The 19,853-nt window shown below is 49.4% G+C and overlaps 8 protein-coding genes across 8 annotated transcripts; 3 read left to right on the top strand and 5 right to left on the bottom strand.

Annotated features, from left to right (window-relative positions):
- Window positions 1–683: 683 nt before the first annotated feature.
- On the bottom strand, window positions 684–2,855 carry L228DRAFT_283514 (carbohydrate-binding module family 24 protein; the record flags this gene model as incomplete). The annotated part of the gene is made up of 3 exons (XM_018336121.1): window positions 684–2,378; window positions 2,446–2,478; window positions 2,826–2,855. The coding sequence occupies 3 exons, from the start codon at window positions 2,853–2,855 to the stop codon at window positions 684–686; spliced, it is 1,758 nt and encodes a 585-aa protein (XP_018187914.1).
- Window positions 2,856–4,527: 1,672 nt separating this feature from the next.
- On the bottom strand, window positions 4,528–7,535 carry L228DRAFT_261536 (hypothetical protein). Its single transcript, XM_018334341.1, has 2 exons — window positions 7,199–7,535; window positions 4,528–7,120 (listed from the first exon to the last, which is right to left on the bottom strand). The coding sequence occupies exons 1-2, from the start codon at window positions 7,427–7,429 to the stop codon at window positions 4,826–4,828; spliced, it is 2,526 nt and encodes an 841-aa protein (XP_018187913.1). The 5' UTR covers window positions 7,430–7,535; the 3' UTR covers window positions 4,528–4,825.
- A 136-nt stretch (window positions 7,536–7,671) lies between these two features.
- On the top strand, window positions 7,672–9,050 carry L228DRAFT_261535 (vesicle coat component). Its single transcript, XM_018334340.1, has 2 exons — window positions 7,672–8,209; window positions 8,329–9,050. The coding sequence occupies exons 1-2, from the start codon at window positions 7,845–7,847 to the stop codon at window positions 8,567–8,569; spliced, it is 606 nt and encodes a 201-aa protein (XP_018187912.1). The 5' UTR covers window positions 7,672–7,844; the 3' UTR covers window positions 8,570–9,050.
- Window positions 8,951–12,667, bottom strand: L228DRAFT_221227 (hypothetical protein). The gene is made up of 3 exons (XM_018330266.1): window positions 12,574–12,667; window positions 10,825–12,488; window positions 8,951–10,750 (listed from the first exon to the last, which is right to left on the bottom strand). Exons 1-3 carry the CDS (start codon window positions 12,604–12,606, stop codon window positions 9,115–9,117), a joined length of 3,333 nt encoding a protein of 1,110 aa, XP_018187911.1. The 5' UTR covers window positions 12,607–12,667; the 3' UTR covers window positions 8,951–9,114.
- A 406-nt stretch (window positions 12,668–13,073) lies between these two features.
- L228DRAFT_151117 (chorismate mutase) lies at window positions 13,074–14,398 on the top strand. Its single transcript, XM_018329285.1, has 3 exons — window positions 13,074–13,398; window positions 13,464–14,115; window positions 14,184–14,398. The coding sequence occupies exons 1-3, from the start codon at window positions 13,328–13,330 to the stop codon at window positions 14,259–14,261; spliced, it is 801 nt and encodes a 266-aa protein (XP_018187910.1). The 5' UTR covers window positions 13,074–13,327; the 3' UTR covers window positions 14,262–14,398.
- A 136-nt stretch (window positions 14,399–14,534) lies between these two features.
- On the bottom strand, window positions 14,535–15,388 carry L228DRAFT_239331 (hypothetical protein; the record flags this gene model as incomplete). Its single annotated transcript, XM_018331131.1, has 2 exons — window positions 14,535–14,963; window positions 15,182–15,388. The coding sequence occupies 2 exons, from the start codon at window positions 15,386–15,388 to the stop codon at window positions 14,535–14,537; spliced, it is 636 nt and encodes a 211-aa protein (XP_018187909.1).
- L228DRAFT_151109 (hypothetical protein) lies at window positions 15,128–16,020 on the top strand. Its single transcript, XM_018329284.1, has one exon. The coding sequence runs from the start codon at window positions 15,439–15,441 to the stop codon at window positions 15,979–15,981; it is 543 nt and encodes a 180-aa protein (XP_018187908.1). The 5' UTR covers window positions 15,128–15,438; the 3' UTR covers window positions 15,982–16,020.
- A 606-nt stretch (window positions 16,021–16,626) lies between these two features.
- L228DRAFT_261531 (hypothetical protein) lies at window positions 16,627–19,440 on the bottom strand. Its single transcript, XM_018334339.1, has 2 exons — window positions 18,763–19,440; window positions 16,627–18,693 (listed from the first exon to the last, which is right to left on the bottom strand). Exons 1-2 carry the CDS (start codon window positions 19,024–19,026, stop codon window positions 17,092–17,094), a joined length of 1,866 nt encoding a protein of 621 aa, XP_018187907.1. The 5' UTR covers window positions 19,027–19,440; the 3' UTR covers window positions 16,627–17,091.
- Window positions 19,441–19,853: the final 413 nt, after the last annotated feature.

Genomic DNA, 19,853 nt, shown 5'->3' with positions numbered 1-19,853 from the left:
TAACATGATCATATCTTGTTCTAAAACGTCTAGCTAGTATAGCAATTCTATGCCCTCTGCCCTCTGCTCCCTGGGCACTGCACCCCTAGGTTCCCCCTCCTCGCGCCGGAACGCCCCGAAAAAAAGAGAGTTTCGGCCAGATGATGGCATCATCTTTTCCCTTGGGTAGGAATCCAGGCCTATGATAGTAATGTATTTATGAGGATGAGGCTACATGTAGCTGGGTAATAGCTGGGTAATAGCTGGGGACGTGTCGTCGTTAGTGCTAGAGTTGAGACCAGGCCGAACGCAAAAGAAACATCATCTCGAGATGTGCATTCTAACCAGCAATCAAGTAACTCGACTCGGCGGACAGGAGCGCAGTAGCGGGTTGCGTAGTGGTGCGTCAGGGAATAGTTTTGATAAAACACACAATACACAATACATAACGCACAACGCACAACGCACAACGCACAACACACCAAACGTGCATACCGTATACCGTATGGCGGCGTAGGAGGTCCGAGGTGGTGTATCGAGATTCGAGAATATCAATATCAACATGGGATAATATGCCCATGGCGAGTAGGCATCCTGGGATGTGCTGCATACTAAACGCGAGTCTGCGACACAAGCTGGATTCAGGGAGAAATAATGAATACAGATGTGTAAAGGCGACATTGCGACAAAGCTGGACATACGGACTAGAGCCAATATGAGTACAGATATGTGACGAGAGGAAGTATCCACAGCATGGACGTGTAGGTGCAGCGAGTCGCAAGATTCTTCTGTCGGTCGTTACTGGTCCCTGTCTCTGCCGGAGAAGAATTAATTTGAGTAGGGATACCCTGTGCCGGGGCACCAGAAGACGATGTAGTAGTGCTGTTGGGACATGCGTCGGGACAATGGCCCAGATTGCAAGTAAAGTCGCAGAGATCGAGAAGGGTGCCACCAAAATTATTGCCGGTGCTGCTGCCAGGACACACGTGGTGTTGAGGAGGTTCTTGAGGGTACGCAGGCTGAGGACCCAAGGCAGTGCAGGTGCATGTGCCAACGGGACAGCATCCAAAGCTACAGGCGAAGCTACAGAGGCCCGCATCGTCGTCGAGCCCGAACCCATCGACGCAGACCTGCTGCGATATTGGCAGGGAAGGCTGGACTGGATCATCCATAGTCTTGCCTGAACTATCAGCGCTGACAAACGCATTCCAATTCTCAATGTCGTCGGTGCAGGCGGTGTTGAGAGTGGCACCGCGGACTTCAACCACTATTTCACTGTTTCTCCAGACCCTCACCACGACGTCTCCGAGGTTGTCATTGAATGGGACGCTGCCGTGATATATCCCGACTCCGTCGGCGGGCACGTGTTCCCAGCTGCCACTCTGGACTACGCCTCCAATGGTGACCGTCACGGTCGCGTCTGACGCGAGAAGCGCAGAGTAAAAGATTCGGTCCTGGACAATCTCCGAGGGCGCATACTTGCTCTGTAGCTCGCTTGCCGCATTTCCGGTAGTGTTGCCCGTGGTGCATGAAGAAGCGGGCTGCAGGCGATGCCAGGTGACTAGCCCTTCTTCTGTTATGGAGGCGATGCCGTTCTTATAGGTGTCGATGAGATAAGGGAGGAAGAGCCGCCAGCCATCGTGAGGCATACTGTCGGCATAGTTGTAGGGCGATTTGCCCAGGGCAAAAGTCGTGTACTCGGATGAATGGGTCGGCCCGATGTAGTGTGATTCTCCAAAGTCATTCCAGGAGATGATTTCCACAAAGTCTGGTTGGAAGAACTGCACTTGTTGCCACCGATCATGCCACAAATCGTCGCCACGCCAGAGCCAGTTCTTGTGGTAGCTTGGCATGTTTGTAAAGAACCAGGGCGAGACTGGCATCATGTATGCTTTCTTCTCGAGAAAATAGAGGTATGACGCATCCACCTGCGTATTCATATTGTTTGGACCCTCTGGCCAGGCACCCCAGCTGAAAAGGCCATCAACTGGGCCGGCTTCCACGGCAGCCTTGGCACCGAGAGATGACCACGATGGGACAAAGTAGCAATTAGTTTCCTTCTTGATCTCGATCCAATCCTCAGCGCAGTGAGGGCCTTCAAATGTCGACACAAAAGGCTGCGAACCGACTTTGTAGTATGCCGCGTCCGTCCCGTATTCATTTAGGAGATCAATGACATCTTCCTTGTCCCAGTCGCCATTGCCCGCGTAGTCGAATGAGAAGAATAATTTGAATGCGGCGCCGAGATTATTAGCTGCGCTAAAAGCGTGAGACAGGGAGGTAGTGTTGGCAAAAGTGCCATTGCCGATGTTGAGAGCAAACGCATCAATGTGAGCATCTCGAGCGAGCCGTATATCGGTTTCCCAGTCAGACAAGGAGAAATTTGCTGCATTTCCCACCTATTTTATGACTCTCGTTAGAAGAAAAATCTTTATCAGCACAAAAGTATAAATCACAAGGACATACCATAAAATGTGCAAATACTGCCTTGGCTTGCACCTGGTAGGCGCTTAGCACTAAAGCTAGAATTAAAACCAGCATTATTCCGCCTATAACAATGGATTATACAGTGCCCAGAAGACGCTCCTTTTCAGTCGCAGACCCCCCGTTTGGGTCTGGAATATGATATGAATTTGGTACATGATTTTTCAAACGGAGAAAGGGACGCCATTGTTATAGAAACATAGATCCCCTTCAAGGACCCATAGGCAACTGAGCTGGAATGTATCCACTGATCTCTTCAAAATTACTTCCCAACGATATGGGACTCGGAATTAAATCGGAAACTGAAGCTAGCAGGGCTTGGAGATTGAGCCCCATGGGAGGACCAAGGGTGTCAAGCGCACCGGAGAATAGACGAAGCCTGAACGAGCCATGATGGTCTCGAGGTACAAAGTATCTGCACCAAAATCTTTTCAGAAGGATATTGGATCTCCTGACCTCCTCTTTGTGACTATTCCACGAGGTGAAACGAGAAGCTGGTGAGTGGACCAAACGATTAGGTTAGAAGATGGGTCTCGAATGACGATGGAGCCTGGGAGCTGTTGCCAAGAAATAAGCTCGTCGGGCTAATGCAAGGGGAGCTTGTCTAGTGTCAAGCGCTAAGCGCGGGCGGTGTGGAGCCGCTGGCAATGAACAAGCTCCACCGCCTTCGGGATATTGTCGTCGCTATTCGTTCCCTCGCACGGTCCGACCTCGATCCTGTCCGCTAAATGTCCCGATTCGCTTGGCAACCCCCACTGCAAAGAAGGGTTCTGCCTGTAGAACCATGCATCTGTGCTCATACCATCAAAGGAAATTACCCATGCCCTTTGCGGCACAGCATATCCGCCTAGAGCCTTGGCCAATTCGGCAATGTAATGGAATCGGACAAAAGTTTCCAATGTGAGTAATAATGTGGATACCCGTTTGATTGGAGAGCTGCGAATGTTATGTGATTCTTCTCTGAACGAGGGTCTGTCCACTCTAATTCCCCACTCGGAAGTCGCCTTCGCTCTCATAGACTAGAATTGCAATAGACTGGCGATTTTGACGACCTGTCAGGATTCGGGCCTTTCTTGAAGCAGTATCTGTCCCTGCGCCTTTCGACCACCTCCAAGTTCCACTTGGTCCGGAATTATTCCCCTGCCAGCACCTTAGCATTTGCAATGACAGCAGACACGACTCCGAAAAGCATTCTAATTGGCCTACCTAGCCACAACCGCAGGCGAGTTTACCCGTCTAGGCGCCCAAGAGCGCAACTATCCCTATTGTTTACACTGTCGACACATAGGAAATAAGGGGCCATCACGGAACTCATCCAAGATTGCGAGAAAAATATTGCACGCAGTCCTCCTGGAAAATCCCTCGAACACATGTCTCGCGAATTTCCCAAAAAGCAGGGAATTCATCCAAGGCGACTAAAGGGCGAGAGACCAACTTAGCGATGTGGGCAAATATGAGAGAAATAAAACTCTGGCACAAAAGAGGTTTTATGACGCAACAGCTGTAAGTCGGGAGCCAATACGCATCCGTTCTCTGTTCTCATCGAGCAAATAGAGTACACTATCCGAGGTATTGCATTCAGGGGCAGCTGCCTGTCGCCTAAACGAAAAGGCCTCTAGGAGTCGTCTGATTTCATTTCTAGAGTGGTCGCTAAGCGCTGTGTACTATAGCCTGGCGAGAAGGTTTCTGCAATTGGCGGCTTCGGCGGAAGCTTAGCACGTCAGTTAGCCCCTGACTAGCCGGCCACTAACTTGACCTCTTTTCTAACTTCCTATTCGAGCCCCTCTTCTCCGTCACCACAGCTGGGAATCAAACCCCTCTTTGAATTTGTATGCAGTAGTAAAGTGACTCATAATACCATGCTCTATGTGAAAGAATTTGCTCTATCATCAAGTAGATTGGGCTCTTTTTTGAGCAGCAAGGAAGAAGCACCAACTGTCGGGGATGAATATTGATAATTTCGTTTCGCTTCTCCATCGATAGTAGGGGTATCAAATTATCCATATGTCCGGACAGCCAGGTTGTATAAAAATTCTGGAGCAAATATCAACTAAGACTACAACAGTCCCTCGCTTGTATTCAAGCTCGATTATCTAGTTTAGTTAGCTATATGAAAAGGGAGAATAAGATGCGTTAAGAGACCACAGCATCTTTGAAATGCAAGTCCAAGAGTGACAATCTGACTTGGAATTATTGTATCTGCGTTCCACGAGCAATGCAATGAAAACATACACTCATCCTGAACCGATTTCCCACACGGCATACAACATCCCGAGAAAGGGAATAAGACGACAAAATCCCATCCATTTCCATTAACTATCCACATAACATGTAACCCTTCTATTCCTCACCTCTTCCCCCTTTATTCTTTTCTCCACCTCCTTAGACCTGCAATACACTTCTCCCAATCCGCCTCCTTTGCTGCTCCGCCCGCATCACGGTAAACCTTCCGTCTCATTCCCAAACCGCACCTCCATTTGGCATCACGGCCGCGCTCAAAAGGCTTGCTCTCCTTCATTGCTTGATCCACAGCAGTCTGCTTGACTATCTCATTGAGCCGAGCGTCAAAGAGGAGTTCGTTGATGCTGACCCAGTTGACGTAGCGGAGTTCAGCGAGTGTGTAGTTTGTCGAGGAAAAGTGGATCGGGCTTTGTCCTTGAGGAAGGCCCTGAAGTTGTTGCGAAGCAGCAGTAGTTTTGGGCTCATCAACTTTTGCATCTTCTTCACCTTGTGCAGTTGATCCGTTTTCAGCATCCGCGGAATCGCAGTAGGAGTCGGATTCTGAAGCTGCAGAAGAAGAAGCGCCGTATTGTAGAGATTGAATATCGGTAGTAAATTTGTCATAGATTTCCCTCATTTTGGAATCCTCGAATTTGGCATTAGCAGGAGCATTTGGTGTAGGAAGTACAGATTCAGGTGCGAAGACGGCGCATTCGTTCTCGTCCAGGCTCATGGGAATAAATGGGCTATTAGAAGCGTCGAGAAGCTTGCCAGACAAGACGATTTCGTGAATCTCGGATAATTGAGTGTCGATTGCGGAGATTCTTTCCTGGATAGTCATTGTCTCTTGAGCGCCGGAAGAAGTCTGGTCTGTGACATTTTCTTTTGTGTCGCTCTGCGTCTGAGAAACCTGGGAAACTTGGGGAGACTGGGAAGCGTGCGACTGTGCTTCATTCGCCGATTTTTTATCTTCCCGTCCCAGTTCTCGCTCAATGAGAGCCAACACATTCCCGTCGAGAACAAATACGCCTTTCTCCACTTGTTCCCTAACAAAAGCGACATCGTTGATACGTCGACAGGCTCGAGCGAGGACTTTCCAGTCAAGTTTGTCGAGTTTTGGCTGGGGCGTATTCGATTCATCCAGCCCAGCAGCAACCGCCTGCTTTTCGGCGCGGAGTAGAGCGGCTTCCTCGAGTAAGCCCCATGCGTCTTTGACTGATTCCTCGTCTTGTAATTCTCCAGCCGCAGTGACAAGAGCGCGGTATGTGACGGCAGTGGGTTCGAGCTCAGACGAGTGCAGAGCTCTGATGGCAAGATCGATGAGTTCTTGGCGTTTGAGGTCGCCGCCGATAGAGATGATGCTGTTGAATGTAGCAATGGTCGGGTTGATGCCCATTTGGGCAAAGGTCTCCATTATGGATCCGAGGAGGTCGTAGATGAGGATGTCGATATCCGTAGCGGAATTCTCGGCGTTTTCGGCGGGTACAGCGTCTGCTCCCTCGTCGATAAAATTCATTTCTGTATTCGGAGGCATGAGCGACAGTAGATTCCGAACGATCACGCCGAGATGGACCCCATCAGGGACCCCCCCTGCCCCAGCATATGCGCGAACAGCATTCAGCATGGCGCTGATAATGGATAGTTTCTCTTGGACAGTTGTTTCCAACTCTTCCGCTCGACCAAGCCCTTCAAGCGTGACATTGAGAACATTGGGCTTGAGAACAACACCGGCGCGACAAGCCATAAGGAAGACCTTGTAAGCTTCAGACAAGGGGCGTTCGTAGATGAATAGCTCGAAAATTCGTTGCGGTACTTGGGTCGGGTAGAGGCGCAAGGCTACATCGAGTCCGAGATATGCGCCTTGCCAGTCGCCATGCAAGATACGTGCCGTGAGGATGCCTTGAAGAAGCGACATGCGCGTGCCGCTCATGGCAATGGGTTGAGAGCGGTCAGCCAGTATGGCATCCGGAGCAAGGTGATATTCGCTATAGTCTCCTGGGAAGCGCTTCAACGCGTACTGGTAGAGTTCCTCTAGTACTTCCAGCGGCACACCTTGGTAGGCCAGCAACTCAATAGCCGCACCGTACGTACGCGCATCGGCGCAACTCTCATCTTGTTGAAGAAGCCATTTCCAAAAATCTAAACCTTGATCGAATTGCTGCGAGTCCTTATAGTATGAGATAATGTGCAAACTGGCAATGGGATCATGTGGGAGTCGTTCCTGTTTCAGGTCCTCGACAATAGTTTCAATTTGTGCCGCAAGCGCCTCCTTTTGCTCTTTGCTAAGGTTTCTTGTGGAACGGTAAGTGTTGTGCACGAGCCGCGCGAGCTCGCGAGTGTCCTTTCCTTCGAGGAGCTTCGTCTTAATGGCGTGTGGATAGAGTACCATCGCAGGCTGAAGCGAAAACGATTGTAATTCTGCTCGAAAATCAAGAACCTGCCGCAAGAATGCATGTCAGTGCCATCGTCGAATACACTTAGGGGACCGTCTTGAGCCATTTCTTAAAAACCATACCGTTTCAAGCTGGCCCTGCAGCTTATTTTCCTGTGCCAATTCACTCTCTAACAATTTTGACCTCGACTTTCTCCTCTTCGACTTTGACGCCATGCATCTTCGTGTTGAGGGTGACAAGGCAACCAACCCCCAAGCTCCGTGCACAGGACCATTAGATCTCAGAGGTAGGAGAAACGGTGCGGACGGGCAAACTGCGCTGCGCAGCAAGCGTTGCGCAAATGGGCGAGACATGGTAAAGAAGATCTCAGGCTAGCATGCGCATAATATCGTATATTCAAATCCGCAGTCAAGTCACAACTCCTTCCATGCAGGCTGCAATATGAATTCTATAGTGGCTTGTCAACAACTCGCATCTCAAAAGTTTCCCAAGCGTTGCAGAATACCGTCGGAGAGCCGGAGAGTCGGAGATATTACGTAAGCAGGGGACCTTGCCTTGCGGGCCAAGTAAACGTTAAACTGACAGCTTGACAGTCACAACATCTCAATAAGTCCTTGTAATCACGTTCAGTCAATTCCAGAGTTTCCAATTTCATTCCTCTGGGTATCTTGAGACGTCAATTTAGCTCAACAAAGGTCCTGCAAAAGAGCGCCAACTCTCCTCCCAAGCTGACCTGAGTAACGTCCATTCGACCAAGTTGCAACCACCATGGCACCCAACATGTCCCTATTCGCGGTCAACGCGATCTTGATCCTCTCGCCGGACGACAATTCTCGTATCCTAGCCAAGTACTACTCCGCGCCTCACCCGCCAGCCGGCGCTGCCCCACACGCGACCAACTACCCTGGCGCAAACCCGTACCCGCAGCTCAAGGACCAAAAGGCGTTTGAGAAGGGCCTGCTGGAAAAGACGGCCAAGCACACGAGCGACGTGATACTGTACGACAACCGGGTAGTCGTTTTCAAGAGCGAGGGCGATGTCATGTTCTACGTTGTTGGTGGAGCCGACGAGAACGAGATATTACTGTACAATGTGGTCGTCGCGCTGCGAGACTCGCTGAACATTCTCCTAAAGTATGTAATCCTCCTTTGTTCCAGCTTTCTACAGCAGTTCCATTTCTTGTAATTCCTCTTTGAGAGCTATAATCTTTGTCAAAATGCCCCCAATGTTCTGACGTGTGACTCTGCCACAGAGCATCAATCGACAAGCGCACCATTATCGAAAACTACGACCTCGTCGCCCTCGCCATTGACGAGCTCGTTGACGACGGGATCATTCTTGAGACGGATCCCCTGGTCGTTGCCTCCCGTGTCAGCAAGCCCCCTGCTCAGGACATCAACGTCAAGGGCATCGATCTGTCTGAACAAGGGTTGATGAATGCTTGGGAATTCGGAAAGATGAAGTTGAGCGAGAGACTGCGGCAGGGTCTGTAAAAGACTGCGCAACTGGGTCATTATCATGCGTCATTCTTCAATCCATCTTCTGTCGGGTATGACATTAAGATACATTTGTACACCATTGTCATTTGTTGACTGGATTGCCGTCAGTTGAATTATCCTTTCCTATTTCAATTCCCGTCTTGATAGAGTACTTTGGCGTTTTGGGAGCAACAGAAACTCTTTGTGGGTGTTTTTTTTTTTTCTGATCCATGACATTCATGTCTTTAAAAATATATTTACTTGATTCCATTTCGCATTTGTTGGTTCAAATTCTGGTCTCATTGGCGACCGCGGAGATTGTATTGTACCAGAGACTCATGTCAAAGCCCGATGTGACACGTACAAGTGCAAGATCGTTCTGGGAAATATTCCTTCCAGGCCCGGGGTTTTATTCTATATTCCTGTAATATGTATAGTGCGATCGAAGAATGATTTCTTATCATACTGTACAAGGATATATACACACAAATGCTTCCTAACCTTTCCAATGTATTTACATAACAGACACCATACATGGGAACCCAGTGATGGCTACAGATCTACCGCTTCTTACCGCCTTTACCACCTTTACCCTTACCTCCACCGCCGCCTCCTTTTCCTCCCTTGCCTTTATCACCGCCGCCGCCAGCGCTTCCACCGGCCATCATCACTCTTACTTGTCTGACTGGCAAGGTGTTCACAACCTCTGTATCTTTCCACGCCTTGATCAACTCCAGCTCTCTGGGCCAAATCTTCTCCTTATCTTCTGATTTGTCATCGACATTCTTTCTGTCGGCGCCATCAGCGGCCCATTTGAAGAGAATTTCTTTGACTGCTTTGCCCTTCTTTGTGCTTCCAGGCTGGAGTTTGGCGCGATACTTGTATTTTGCGAGTGCGGTCCAGGGCGCGCAAATAGGGATTGCTTCAATGATTTCGTCTCCGGCAAGTGGGGTGCCGACAAAAGCATCGAGGTCGCGCATTTGGGCAGCTTCCTCTTCGTCAAGGGTCTCGATGGTGGTTCCTTCTTCTTGCATCATGATCTGGCGCATTTCTTCATGTTCGCGCGCCTTTTGCTGCTGGCGAGTGTGCTGCTCCCGGCGGCGCTGCAGCTGGAATGCGAGTTCTTCCTCTTTAGCCTTTTTCTGGCGCGCTGCTTCTTCAGCTTTGGATTTGGCAGAGGCAGAGCCGAGAAGTTTCAAGGCCAATTCGCGGTCTTCCTCATCTTGATCGGCGTACTTGGCAGCAATCTTCTTCTTTTTCCCGCGCTTACCCCGGACTTGAGGAGCGGATTTCGGTTTCGAAGTTGGTGTGCTGATTCCGCTGTCGCCATCAAAGTCTTCCGTATCGGAGAGCTGGCCCTTGCGAGCGAGGCGCCGCTCGCGAGCCGAAAGATCGCGCAAGTTGTTTCCTCCTGATGGTTTCTCAGTTGGCTGGGTTGCTGCATCTGATTCATCTTCCTCTTCGTCTGAATCTCCGTCATCTTGTGGCAGCTCGGAAGGAATCTGCTTCTTCGGTCCATCTTCCGTTTGCCCCTTGGATGACTCAGATCGGGAAAGGTCTTGACCAGCTTGAGGTTCACTTTGCAATGGGTTTGGGTGACTGGATTGTGCATCATCATTGTCGACATCTGACTCGAGTTTTGCATCCGGAAAATCTTCATCTTCACTGTCAGTAGTAGCAGCTGCGGCACCCTCCTCTGGAGCAGGAGTCGCAGACACGCTGCCATCTGCATCATCTGTCACCTTGAGATCAGCAATTGCGTTGCTGGCCCTGTCAGCCACTATGCTATCCTCATCTCGCAGCCTATGCTTGACGTGACGGGCCTTGCTCTCTTCGCTGATCTGGAACATGACCGCAAAGCCGAGGAGCAGCTGAGCAGGAGGTAGGAAATTCTTCTTTCCACGGATCATGAACGATCCAGTGCCAAGATATTCGCCAGTAGGCGCAGACTTTGAGACTTGATCATAGTTGACCCACCAGGCAGACATGACTGCTTTAGAATCCCAAGCAACTGAAGTCGCAACGGAGAGATTTCCGGCCTGTGAGAGAGTCGATGGAGGGATAGGTGCATCCGGAGTTGAGGGGTTGTTCTTGACAATGACGGATGCGGCGCCTTGTAATTCGGCGTGAACATAGATGTCGCCCTTTTTAAGATATCTTCGATACAACATTTCGTTTTGCTGTGCATCCTTGCCGCTATGAAATGCCAGTTAGCACGCTAAGAAAGCCAACATGATTACACATGTGACATGCGGTGGGCTTGTACTTACCCTAAGATGAGGTATCCATCGGAAGAAATAAAGAACAAAAACTTTTCAAACCAGAGCTGCTTACGGACCGGCCGTAGAACTTGCTTCTCCTGCTGCAATCCCTTCTTCAAATCAGCCGCAACCTTCTTCTCTGTGCTCTTGAGCGCCTTCGTAGATGCCTGCATTGTCTTCTGCTCTTTGACCGCCGCTCCCTTCTTCTGGTCGTAGTAGATACGAGCGTTCGACCAGGGAGACAGACCAAGGTCAAGGTCAACAGCCAACCGCTTGTCCTCGGGTTTGGCCTTGGGTTTTCCGGATGTTATTTCCTCTTCTTCAGAATCCGAGAGTTCACTATCGGTCTCATCTTCTTCGATGTCCACGTCTTCCAAATCCATTTCGCCGAGGAGCAGAGTCGCAGTGTTCTCATGCAGCTTCAGAGGCAGCTTTATTATTTCTGCTACAGGATTATTCCGCCTTTGTTCCATCTCAACCAGCCGGTTAATCTCCACCCAATCCATGCCCTGGGCGATAAGGCTGTTAACAGCTGCACATGCCTCCTCTACTCGCTCCAGATTCGCTTCGATAGCCTGTGCCTTTCTGATGTTGAGCTCTTGGACCTGCTGTAGACCTTCCAATCGTTTCCTCTGTTCCTCACGAGCAGAATCAAGCTTTCTTTCGGCGTGCAGCTCTCGCTCCTGCAATCTTGTCTCGAGCTTTTGAGACTCAATAGACGAGAAATATGCGTCGACGGTTTTGTTGAATCCTTCAAATTCCAAAATTTGTGCGGCATCCTCGCTTACAAATTGACGTGGTCGGAAAGGATGAAAGTCTTCGTAGAGCAAATTGTGCGATTCGTCTTTTGCCTCGGAGGCGGCTCCCTTCTCGGGGTCTTCCTTTGAAGATTTTGCTCTTGGTTTCGCCAGAATATAGCCCTTTACAACTTCCGAGCTAGTTATCTCTTTGACCGTCTTATCCGCTTCCTCCAGCACGAGCATGAGTTTCTCAAATAGAGCATCGTGCTGTAAAACTTCTTCGGGGCGAATTTTGGGGTCAAAGTCCACCACCTTCAGAGCATGCTCGATGAGCATCGGAGGGAACTCGGTAATGGATGTGGCTAAAGCTTTTCGTAAAACATCGCCAGACTTCTTGTTCTTTTTTTGCTTAGACTCAGCTTGCTCCTTGTTAACAGCAGCCTGCAGAGCTTCTCGCACACGCTCTTTTGTCAAGGGCGGCACGCCATTGAAATTTTGTCGGTAAGACAGATTGTACTTGAGTCCGATTCTGATCTCCTCCTGATCGGCTCCAGCGCCGACAATGCGAAGGACGGAGATGATGTTGAGCTCCGCATCGGTAAGTATTATGTTACCACCAGCATAAAATTCGAGGAATAGCCGATATTGTCCGTCACTAAATTGGATCTCGATAACACGATCGGTTCCAATCTGTGCCACAGAGGTAACTCTTCTCGTACGAAGAAATTTCCGCAGCCGCGTGACAAAGGCCGACGGTGCCGCTGCTGTGGTTCTCGAGAAGTTTGTTAGGTGACATCGGAAACCGGAGTCAATTACCAGCTGCTGTCGGTGGTCGGGCTTTGCAAACTTGAGGAGAAAGATCCTCGAAGAAAGGTCATATATGTTGGATAATCGAAGAGAGCATAAGCTGCTCGACAGCTCATGGGCAATTATCTAAGGCGCATCAGCATCAGCGAAGCATGGCGATGAGTCAAACCAGAGCCCCGCGGAGAGAACAGGGTGCACCTTGAAAACTCACCTTGACATCGAGAGAAGAAAACCTCTGCTTCATAATGAATGAAAGGGCCCACTGGCTGAAAGTAGTGATTTAGTCTGCACTCGTTGTAAGAGAGGTGGGAGCAAATAGGTATAAAGTGACAATTTACAAAGTTCCGACCCTTGGGATCAGCGAGAATGACGTCGCTGACAGAGGTGGGAAAGAGAATAACTAAGTTAGTCGCCATGTCAAAGTTTAGGTAAACATTAGTGGGGACAGTGGTGAATGATATAACTGAACGATTAAGATACCCCCACCAAGTTTGTGCTCGGCTGTTGAGCCCGAAAGGCGCTACACCAAAGCCTCATCCGTAGGATCAAAGCGTGACCATTATGGAAGGTTTCAATGGCAAGTCTACGATCAGCAATTTCATAGCAATGGGAGCATGAAGATTAAGTAACATATCCCACAAGTTTCACGCCCTATGTTATTTTATATCGATCCTCTTCGAAATTTTGTTTATATGTAAAGTATCGAACTCTCTACGCTATGCTTTGCTGTCTCGCTTCCACAACGCCACAGTGTGGCGTACAGTTTGTCTCCGAAAGCGGCTTTTGGCGACAAATTCGTCGGTATTTCAAACCGCTTCGCCGAGGGGGAAGAGGGACCCGATGGCTCACTGTTCGGGCCCCACCCTTAAGCATACAACGTGTATGTTTTCCGAGATAGTCGCATGGTTTACAAGAGATCTCCCATAATTGAATAACCCAGAAGTCAGAAAAATAGAAGACGCAATATGGATACCGCAATTGATCTCTCAAACGCCTCCAAAGCACTGGATCTCGCAAATATTCGTTTCCAGTTGATGTGAGTCACACACTTATAGAAAAGCTCCTCTCACTACCTCAGGCTGACTCTGTGCTATCTGTCAGTCGATTGGAAGACACTATTACCTTCCACCTCATTGAGCGTGTACAATTCCCTTTCAATGGCACCATTTACGTCCCCGGCGGCGTGAAGATCCCAAACAGCGACCTCAGTCTCTTCGACTGGACTCTGCGCGAACAAGAGCGGCTACAATCACTCCTTCGCCGCTACCAGTCTCCAGACGAGTATCCGTTCTTTCCAGATGCTCTTCAGGAACCAATCTTGCAACCGCTCGACTATCCTCGGATTCTGCATCCCAATGACGTCAACGTCAACGACAAGTTAAAGAAGAGCTATATACAGCATATCCTCCCGGCTGCGTGCAGTACATATGGACGGGAAGATCGCGGCGAAGCGCAGGAGAACTATGGCTCTTCGGCAACAGCCGACGTGCAATGCGTCCAGGCCCTCTCGAGACGGATACACTTTGGAAAATTCGTTGCTGAGGCTAAGTTCCAGAAGGAAACGGAGAGATTCGTAAAGATGATCAAGGACGAAGATCGACAAGGCATCGCTGCGGCTATCACAGATCTCAAGGTCGAGGAGAAGGTTCTAGAGAGATTACGGCTCAAGGCTGTCACTTACGGCACAGATCCCAGTGTTGGAATTGATGCTTCAACCAAGATTAATGCGGATGCTGTAGTCGCAATGTACAAGGTAAGGCAACACCCTCTCGTCAATTCGAAACGTCACTTTGAGTATGTCCAGCTAATAGAGAAAAACAGGACTGGGTCATTCCATTGACCAAAGAAGTCGAGGTAGAATACCTTATGCAGCGCCTACGCGGAACGCAATGGGAGTAATAAATCCTGTTGAATTCGACCTCGCAAACAATCAGTCATCTTCCGTTTCTTCGAACTGCGGTGCTCGGACAAACACCGCATATCAATGAATGACATACCTATATACATCCGTTATATACCAGCGACGACCCTAACATTCTCACAGCATTAAAATCCTCCAAATCTCAAACTTTACCTCCTATCCCAACAACCAAACCCTGGTCTTGCATACTTATACTACTACCTATATATAAAACAAATACCCAAAATTCCTTTCTATCCATTTTTTTTTTTTCACATCCTCATCTTTCTCATCTCTTCCAGACTCCAATACTTTCTCATATTCTCTGCCCCTAGTTCCTTGACTTCGTCGTCCATATGCTGCCACAAGACCTTTCCAAACCCATCCATGACTTCTTTCAACTCATCCAGCCTCAGATCCGTCTCTCCGGAACGGCATTTCTGCAGATACGCCTGCAGGCTTTCCAGACCTCTATGGATCTCTCTGTGCTGCGAAACAAGCTCAAGCTCTCGTTTAAAAGCCGGCATGCGCGCGGCCAGACGCGGAAACACGTGCGCTTCTTCAATGCCGTGATGCATTTCGAGCATCTCGCATAGATCGATCCCCATGCTGATGAATGCCCGGATCGAAAATCCAGCTGGTCGCCGGCCGGCTTCACACGCGCGGTACAGCGTGTTCCATGTTTGGCGGAAATGATTGTGCTGTGGGTTCAAGTGCAGTTAGTTTATAGATATATATTAGATCAAGACAATTCCTATACATTGTGTATAGTAGAGTATAATAGATCCATTTGTATCTTTATCAAAAGCTGCACGCCCAAAAGAGCGATTGTATGCGCTTTTTCAGATATACAAATTCCTCAATCATTCGAGGGTGTCATGTCTGATCATTCGAAGAGTAAAAAGACTGGTGTACTTACAAACATGTCCATGTGCTCTGCCATGCGGTTATACTCCCGAAATTCTTTCGCCGAGAGCTTTGGCAACGCATCAGTCTGCGCTGTTGTAGTTGTAGCTGTTGTTGCTGTTGTTGTTTCTGAAGAACTGCCAGCGACCCCGCCAGGCCCAGTGGCATCGCTCGTCTCGCGCTTCATGCTATTCTCGCAACATCTTTCTTCCTCGGCCATCTTGTCGGTTTGATGCGTTTGATAGAACTGACTCGGTCGATACGGTCGATATGTTCGACACGTCTGATACCTTTGGTACGCTTGACGAAGACGATGATTGTAAGTTTGCGACGCACCCGTTGATCGAGGCCGTGCACGCTGTGAAATCTGTGCAATCTGTGCAACACACGGGACCTGCAAGACCCGTGATATCCCAATCCGCATCAACAACTCCGTCTCACTTTTGTCTTTTTCCCGTCCCTGTTCCCTTATCTGTTCCCGTTATCTTTTCTCTTTCTGTTCCTATTTTCTTTTCTCTTTCTTTTTCTGTTCCCGTTCCCTTTCTGTTTTTCTATTCCTTTTTCCGTTTGTTCTCTGGTTTTTCTCTTTCCGTTCCCCTTTCTGTTTCCGTTATCGTTCCCGTTTCTCTTTCAGTGCCGTCCTCTCGCTGTCCGATTTCTATTAGACGCAACTTCACATACACAAAAGGTTTATCTTTCAAAGCCAAAGTCCAAAGTCGTAAAGCAAGTCTGTTTGTGGAAGCGCAAAAAAAATCAAATCAAATCAAATATCCAAAAGGGCTCGAGTCGCGGGGCAGCTCAGACACTATATAATCCTGCACGCATCAGGCATCAAATCAAACTTCAGAAACAAACAAGCCGATCGGAGGGGGAAAAAAAAAGACTAATGCTTAGCTACGAATTACGGAGGACAGAGGACGTCCAAGGGTTTTATTACGGTGCAATGTCCAATTATATCTTACTGCATATACACGGTAGCCCCGAATCAGGTGGAAGTCAGGAAGAAGTGTGGGTTGATGGTCTGGACCCAGAGGGACGAGGGAGGCGAACCGCAAACCGCAAACCGCAAGTCGGGTTCGAGGGCCGGCAGTTATTATCGCACCCTGGTACGGCCTGCGACTCGCCTTCGCTATAACAACGCAGTAACTACGTAGTAGAAATCTAATTGCCCCAAGCTCATGACTTAACCGTTAGTACCAGAGTAGCGAAGCAAATGGGGGATCAATAAGCGCTTGGTAATGATAATATAAGCCGTTAAGCGCAGAGACTTAGTAATGCGTATTAATTATTTAGTTATTCGTTCTACGGTAGTACCATAGCTCCACTAAACAACATGCAATCATGGAAGGCATTTGATCATGCGCAAGACAGAAAAATTGGAAACAAGCAAATCAACGTTAGCGGAAGTTCAATGAAGTAGAAGGGAAAGTTTCAAATTTAAAATAGACGATGTCATTTTACTTCACTATCTATGGCATTGAAACTCTTTCACAAGAAGAAAAAGGAGAAGACTACCTAAATGCGACTCCGTCCACGACCAAACACTGTTTGACGAAAGCGTTGACGAAAACCTACAATACTTCACCAAGGTAAACAGAAATGCAACTGCGCAGTAAAAAAAGAGAACTCATACAGTGGTACGGAGGAGGGAAAAGTACAAAGGACAGAAAAAGAAACGACACCTATTCTGATAGAAAAAAGGTGCGCCGAACCGGAGTCGCCAATGCCGGAAAGGAAACCAATAAGAAAACGGAGAAAAGAAAGATGCAGAAAGAAAAAAGAAAATGAACCGCATCCCATCAAGATCCATGATATTCGCCCCAAACACCCGTGAAGCCTCAAAGTTTCCCGTGTTCCCCAGACATGTCAGCATGCCGTAAACCAATGACACTTTCCAACTAAATCAAACATGAGCCCCAGGAATCAAGCAGTAGCGGTTGCGCGCTCAGTCTCTGCAATTTCTCCGCCAGCTTCCATCTCGGCCCAGTCGCCCCAAAGACCACGCTTGGCGCGCACTCGAATGGGTCCACCGAGGCTCTTCTCGGTCTGTTCAACCTTGATGGCATCCTTGGTTGCAAGGACCAGCGTCTCGAAAAACATCTTCGTGGCGTCGGCCTTGGTGGCGTTGCGCTCCGGGAGAAGGTCCTGGAAAAGTACGCTCTTCTTTCCGTGATGGGAAGGACCTTCGGTCTCAGAGGCATCGAGATGTTCCCGAAGCAAGTGTACAGCGTGCTTGGTGCCGAGAGAGACGGGGCCACTATCCGCTGGGTGAACCAAAGGCGCAGTGGTGTCATCAAAAACATCAGGTGGAGGGGAATGCTCGTCTTCATCGGACCGTGGCGGTGCCATTCCCATGTCCTCGTCATCCAATGGCGCGCGAATATCCTCCTCGGCAGCGGGAATGTTGATAACCTCGGGTTCTCCGCCAAGGGTGGTATTGCCTTCAAATGGTGCGGAAATGGCAAAATCAGGCTCCTCCTCGGGAATTTCGAGCTGCAGCTCTTTCTCGGCGGAGAGACCTTCCTCCGGCCGGGCACTGGCAGCACCAGCATCACGCTTCCGCTTCAGATCGCCAGACTGCCGAACAACTTCCAGAGAAAGGATCCCTCGGAGTTCTGGTGCCCATCCCTTGCCTCGTCCCTCACCGAGAATGTTGGATACGAAGCCGCCGTTCCGTTGCATAGACATGAGGGTCAGAAGCATCGGGTCTCGGGGCAGGAAGGAGGCCGGTTTCAGAATTTTGGACCGGTCATCTTGAAGCTGCTTGATTTGGCTGGCATGCAGAATGGTGTCAGCATCCGGTGCCATGACTTTTCGCTTCTTGGCCCGATGCGCGTGATGGGCGGATACTTCATCCTGCTCGGGCGCAAATGAGTCGTCTAAATGCATTTCAAATTCACGCTCCACGCTCGGTCGAACTGATGACAAGGGGGACTGCGAGTCTCGTTCTTGACGACCGGGAGTGTCTGGTACAAGAGGAGGCACGTCGTCTTCATCTTCCAGATTTGCCATGGGAATATCGTCGTCGCCGCCGAGATTGATTTCAGGTTCTTCGGTAGTGGGAAAGGGAGCTGCAATCTCCGCACCTAGGGGCTCGTCGTCGCCGAGATCCAGTTCAAGGTCCTCATCATAGAGCTTCATGTCATCGTTCATAAGGTCCTCCTCGACGGGGCGAGCCGGCGGTGCATCACGACCAACGTGGATGCTCGTTTCCTCGGCCGGATCCGCAACATCTTCTCCCAAATCCAAAACGATGCCATCGTCGTCCAGAAAAGTTTCAGCAGGTGCATTGCGGCCTTGTTCAACGCTCTCGTTGCCGGGTAGCAGCTGGCTTGTCCAATCGAGGGGTCCCAAGCTCTCATCGCGAGTCAGATCCGCCGGCGGCGGCTGAGTAAGAAGTAAGGAATCATCCGGCATTGGTGCTAGCAAGTCCAATTCGGTGAGAACATCAGGTAGAGTCAATGCGCCTGGGTTCGGTGCATTCAGCTGATTTGCGGGTAAATCGACATTTCCGGGTCGGAAAGCCTAGATTATTGCGTAAGCTTCAGGGAGCTCTTCTTGATACTGCAATTTTCACGGTTGTTTCAAACTCACCATCTTGATTTTCATAAGAGCTTCATTGCAATCATCGAGCAAGTAGCGCGCTTTTCTGCTGTAGATTCTCACAACACCCAACAATAGTTGACCACTCAATCGGAGGGCCATGGGCGCCTGGCCTTGGTCGACAATAGCATTAACGCTACTCTCAATATTGGATTGCAGAATATGTGTCTTCGAGAGCTTGCGTTCAAGGTTGGCAGAAAGCCAGACACGGGCCAACGGCCCAGTTTTGGAGAGCAAAGTCTCCGAGTAGAACATGGTGAAACGGACTGATTAAGCTAGAGGGGAGCAAATCAATATCGACAGGTGCAAATGCAATCGTTATTAAAAGGCGGCGCTTGTGGATCAAGCAATCATTGAGCTAATGACTCGACGAGTTGTGAGAAAGAATTCGCGTTTATCACCGTGTGCGAAGGGGACAGGATGATGTGTACGCGACCGAGAGAATTCAGCGTGACTCGAGCGCGCCGCGCGAGAGAAGCAGTCGGCGGAAAGTGAATATCGAGTGTTCACGCGTCGAGGTGAATTTTATTGAGATGATGCCAAAATTATAGGCGACTTTCGCAGTCGCGAATGAACGGAATCGCGCTTGCAATAAGCCTCACGGGGCAGATGGAGGAGGAAGGACAGGTGGGTGTGGGATGTTTGGCGTTGATGTTTCGGCAACAATCGAGGGGGCTGGTGGGTGAATGATACTGTAGGCGGGTAGTAAAGTGAGTTGTGTCCGCCTCTTTTGCTGCCAGCTGTTGCTCTCGTCATGGGTGTCCCGATGCGGAAGAGGAGCTAGGTGAGCTTATGTAAGCTGGATGACTTCGCACGAGCTTCCTCCCCTCGTCTGTCTGTTTTGTCTCCCGTGCGAATTTGGATAAACAACCTTGAAGTAAAAGAGTTACCTGAGGTACCGGCGTGCACGCTTGAAAAGGTACAATTGTTCTATACCGTTGTCACCGCGTAATGATATTACCAGGTACACTTCATTGTATTTTATACGTGATTCTCCACTTTTAATTTATTGCCATTAGAATTAGATCTGCATCCGTACGGCCCTGACGGGAGGGTCCATTTAATGCTTCCAGTGCTCTGTA

This window comes from Xylona heveae (assembly GCF_001619985.1).
Source record: "Xylona heveae TC161 unplaced genomic scaffold L228scaffold_6, whole genome shotgun sequence".
Taxonomy (NCBI): Eukaryota; Fungi; Ascomycota; class Xylonomycetes; order Xylonales; family Xylonaceae; genus Xylona; species Xylona heveae.
The sequence above is the reverse complement of the archived record's forward strand: the minus strand, read 5'-3'. Positions and strand labels throughout refer to the sequence as shown.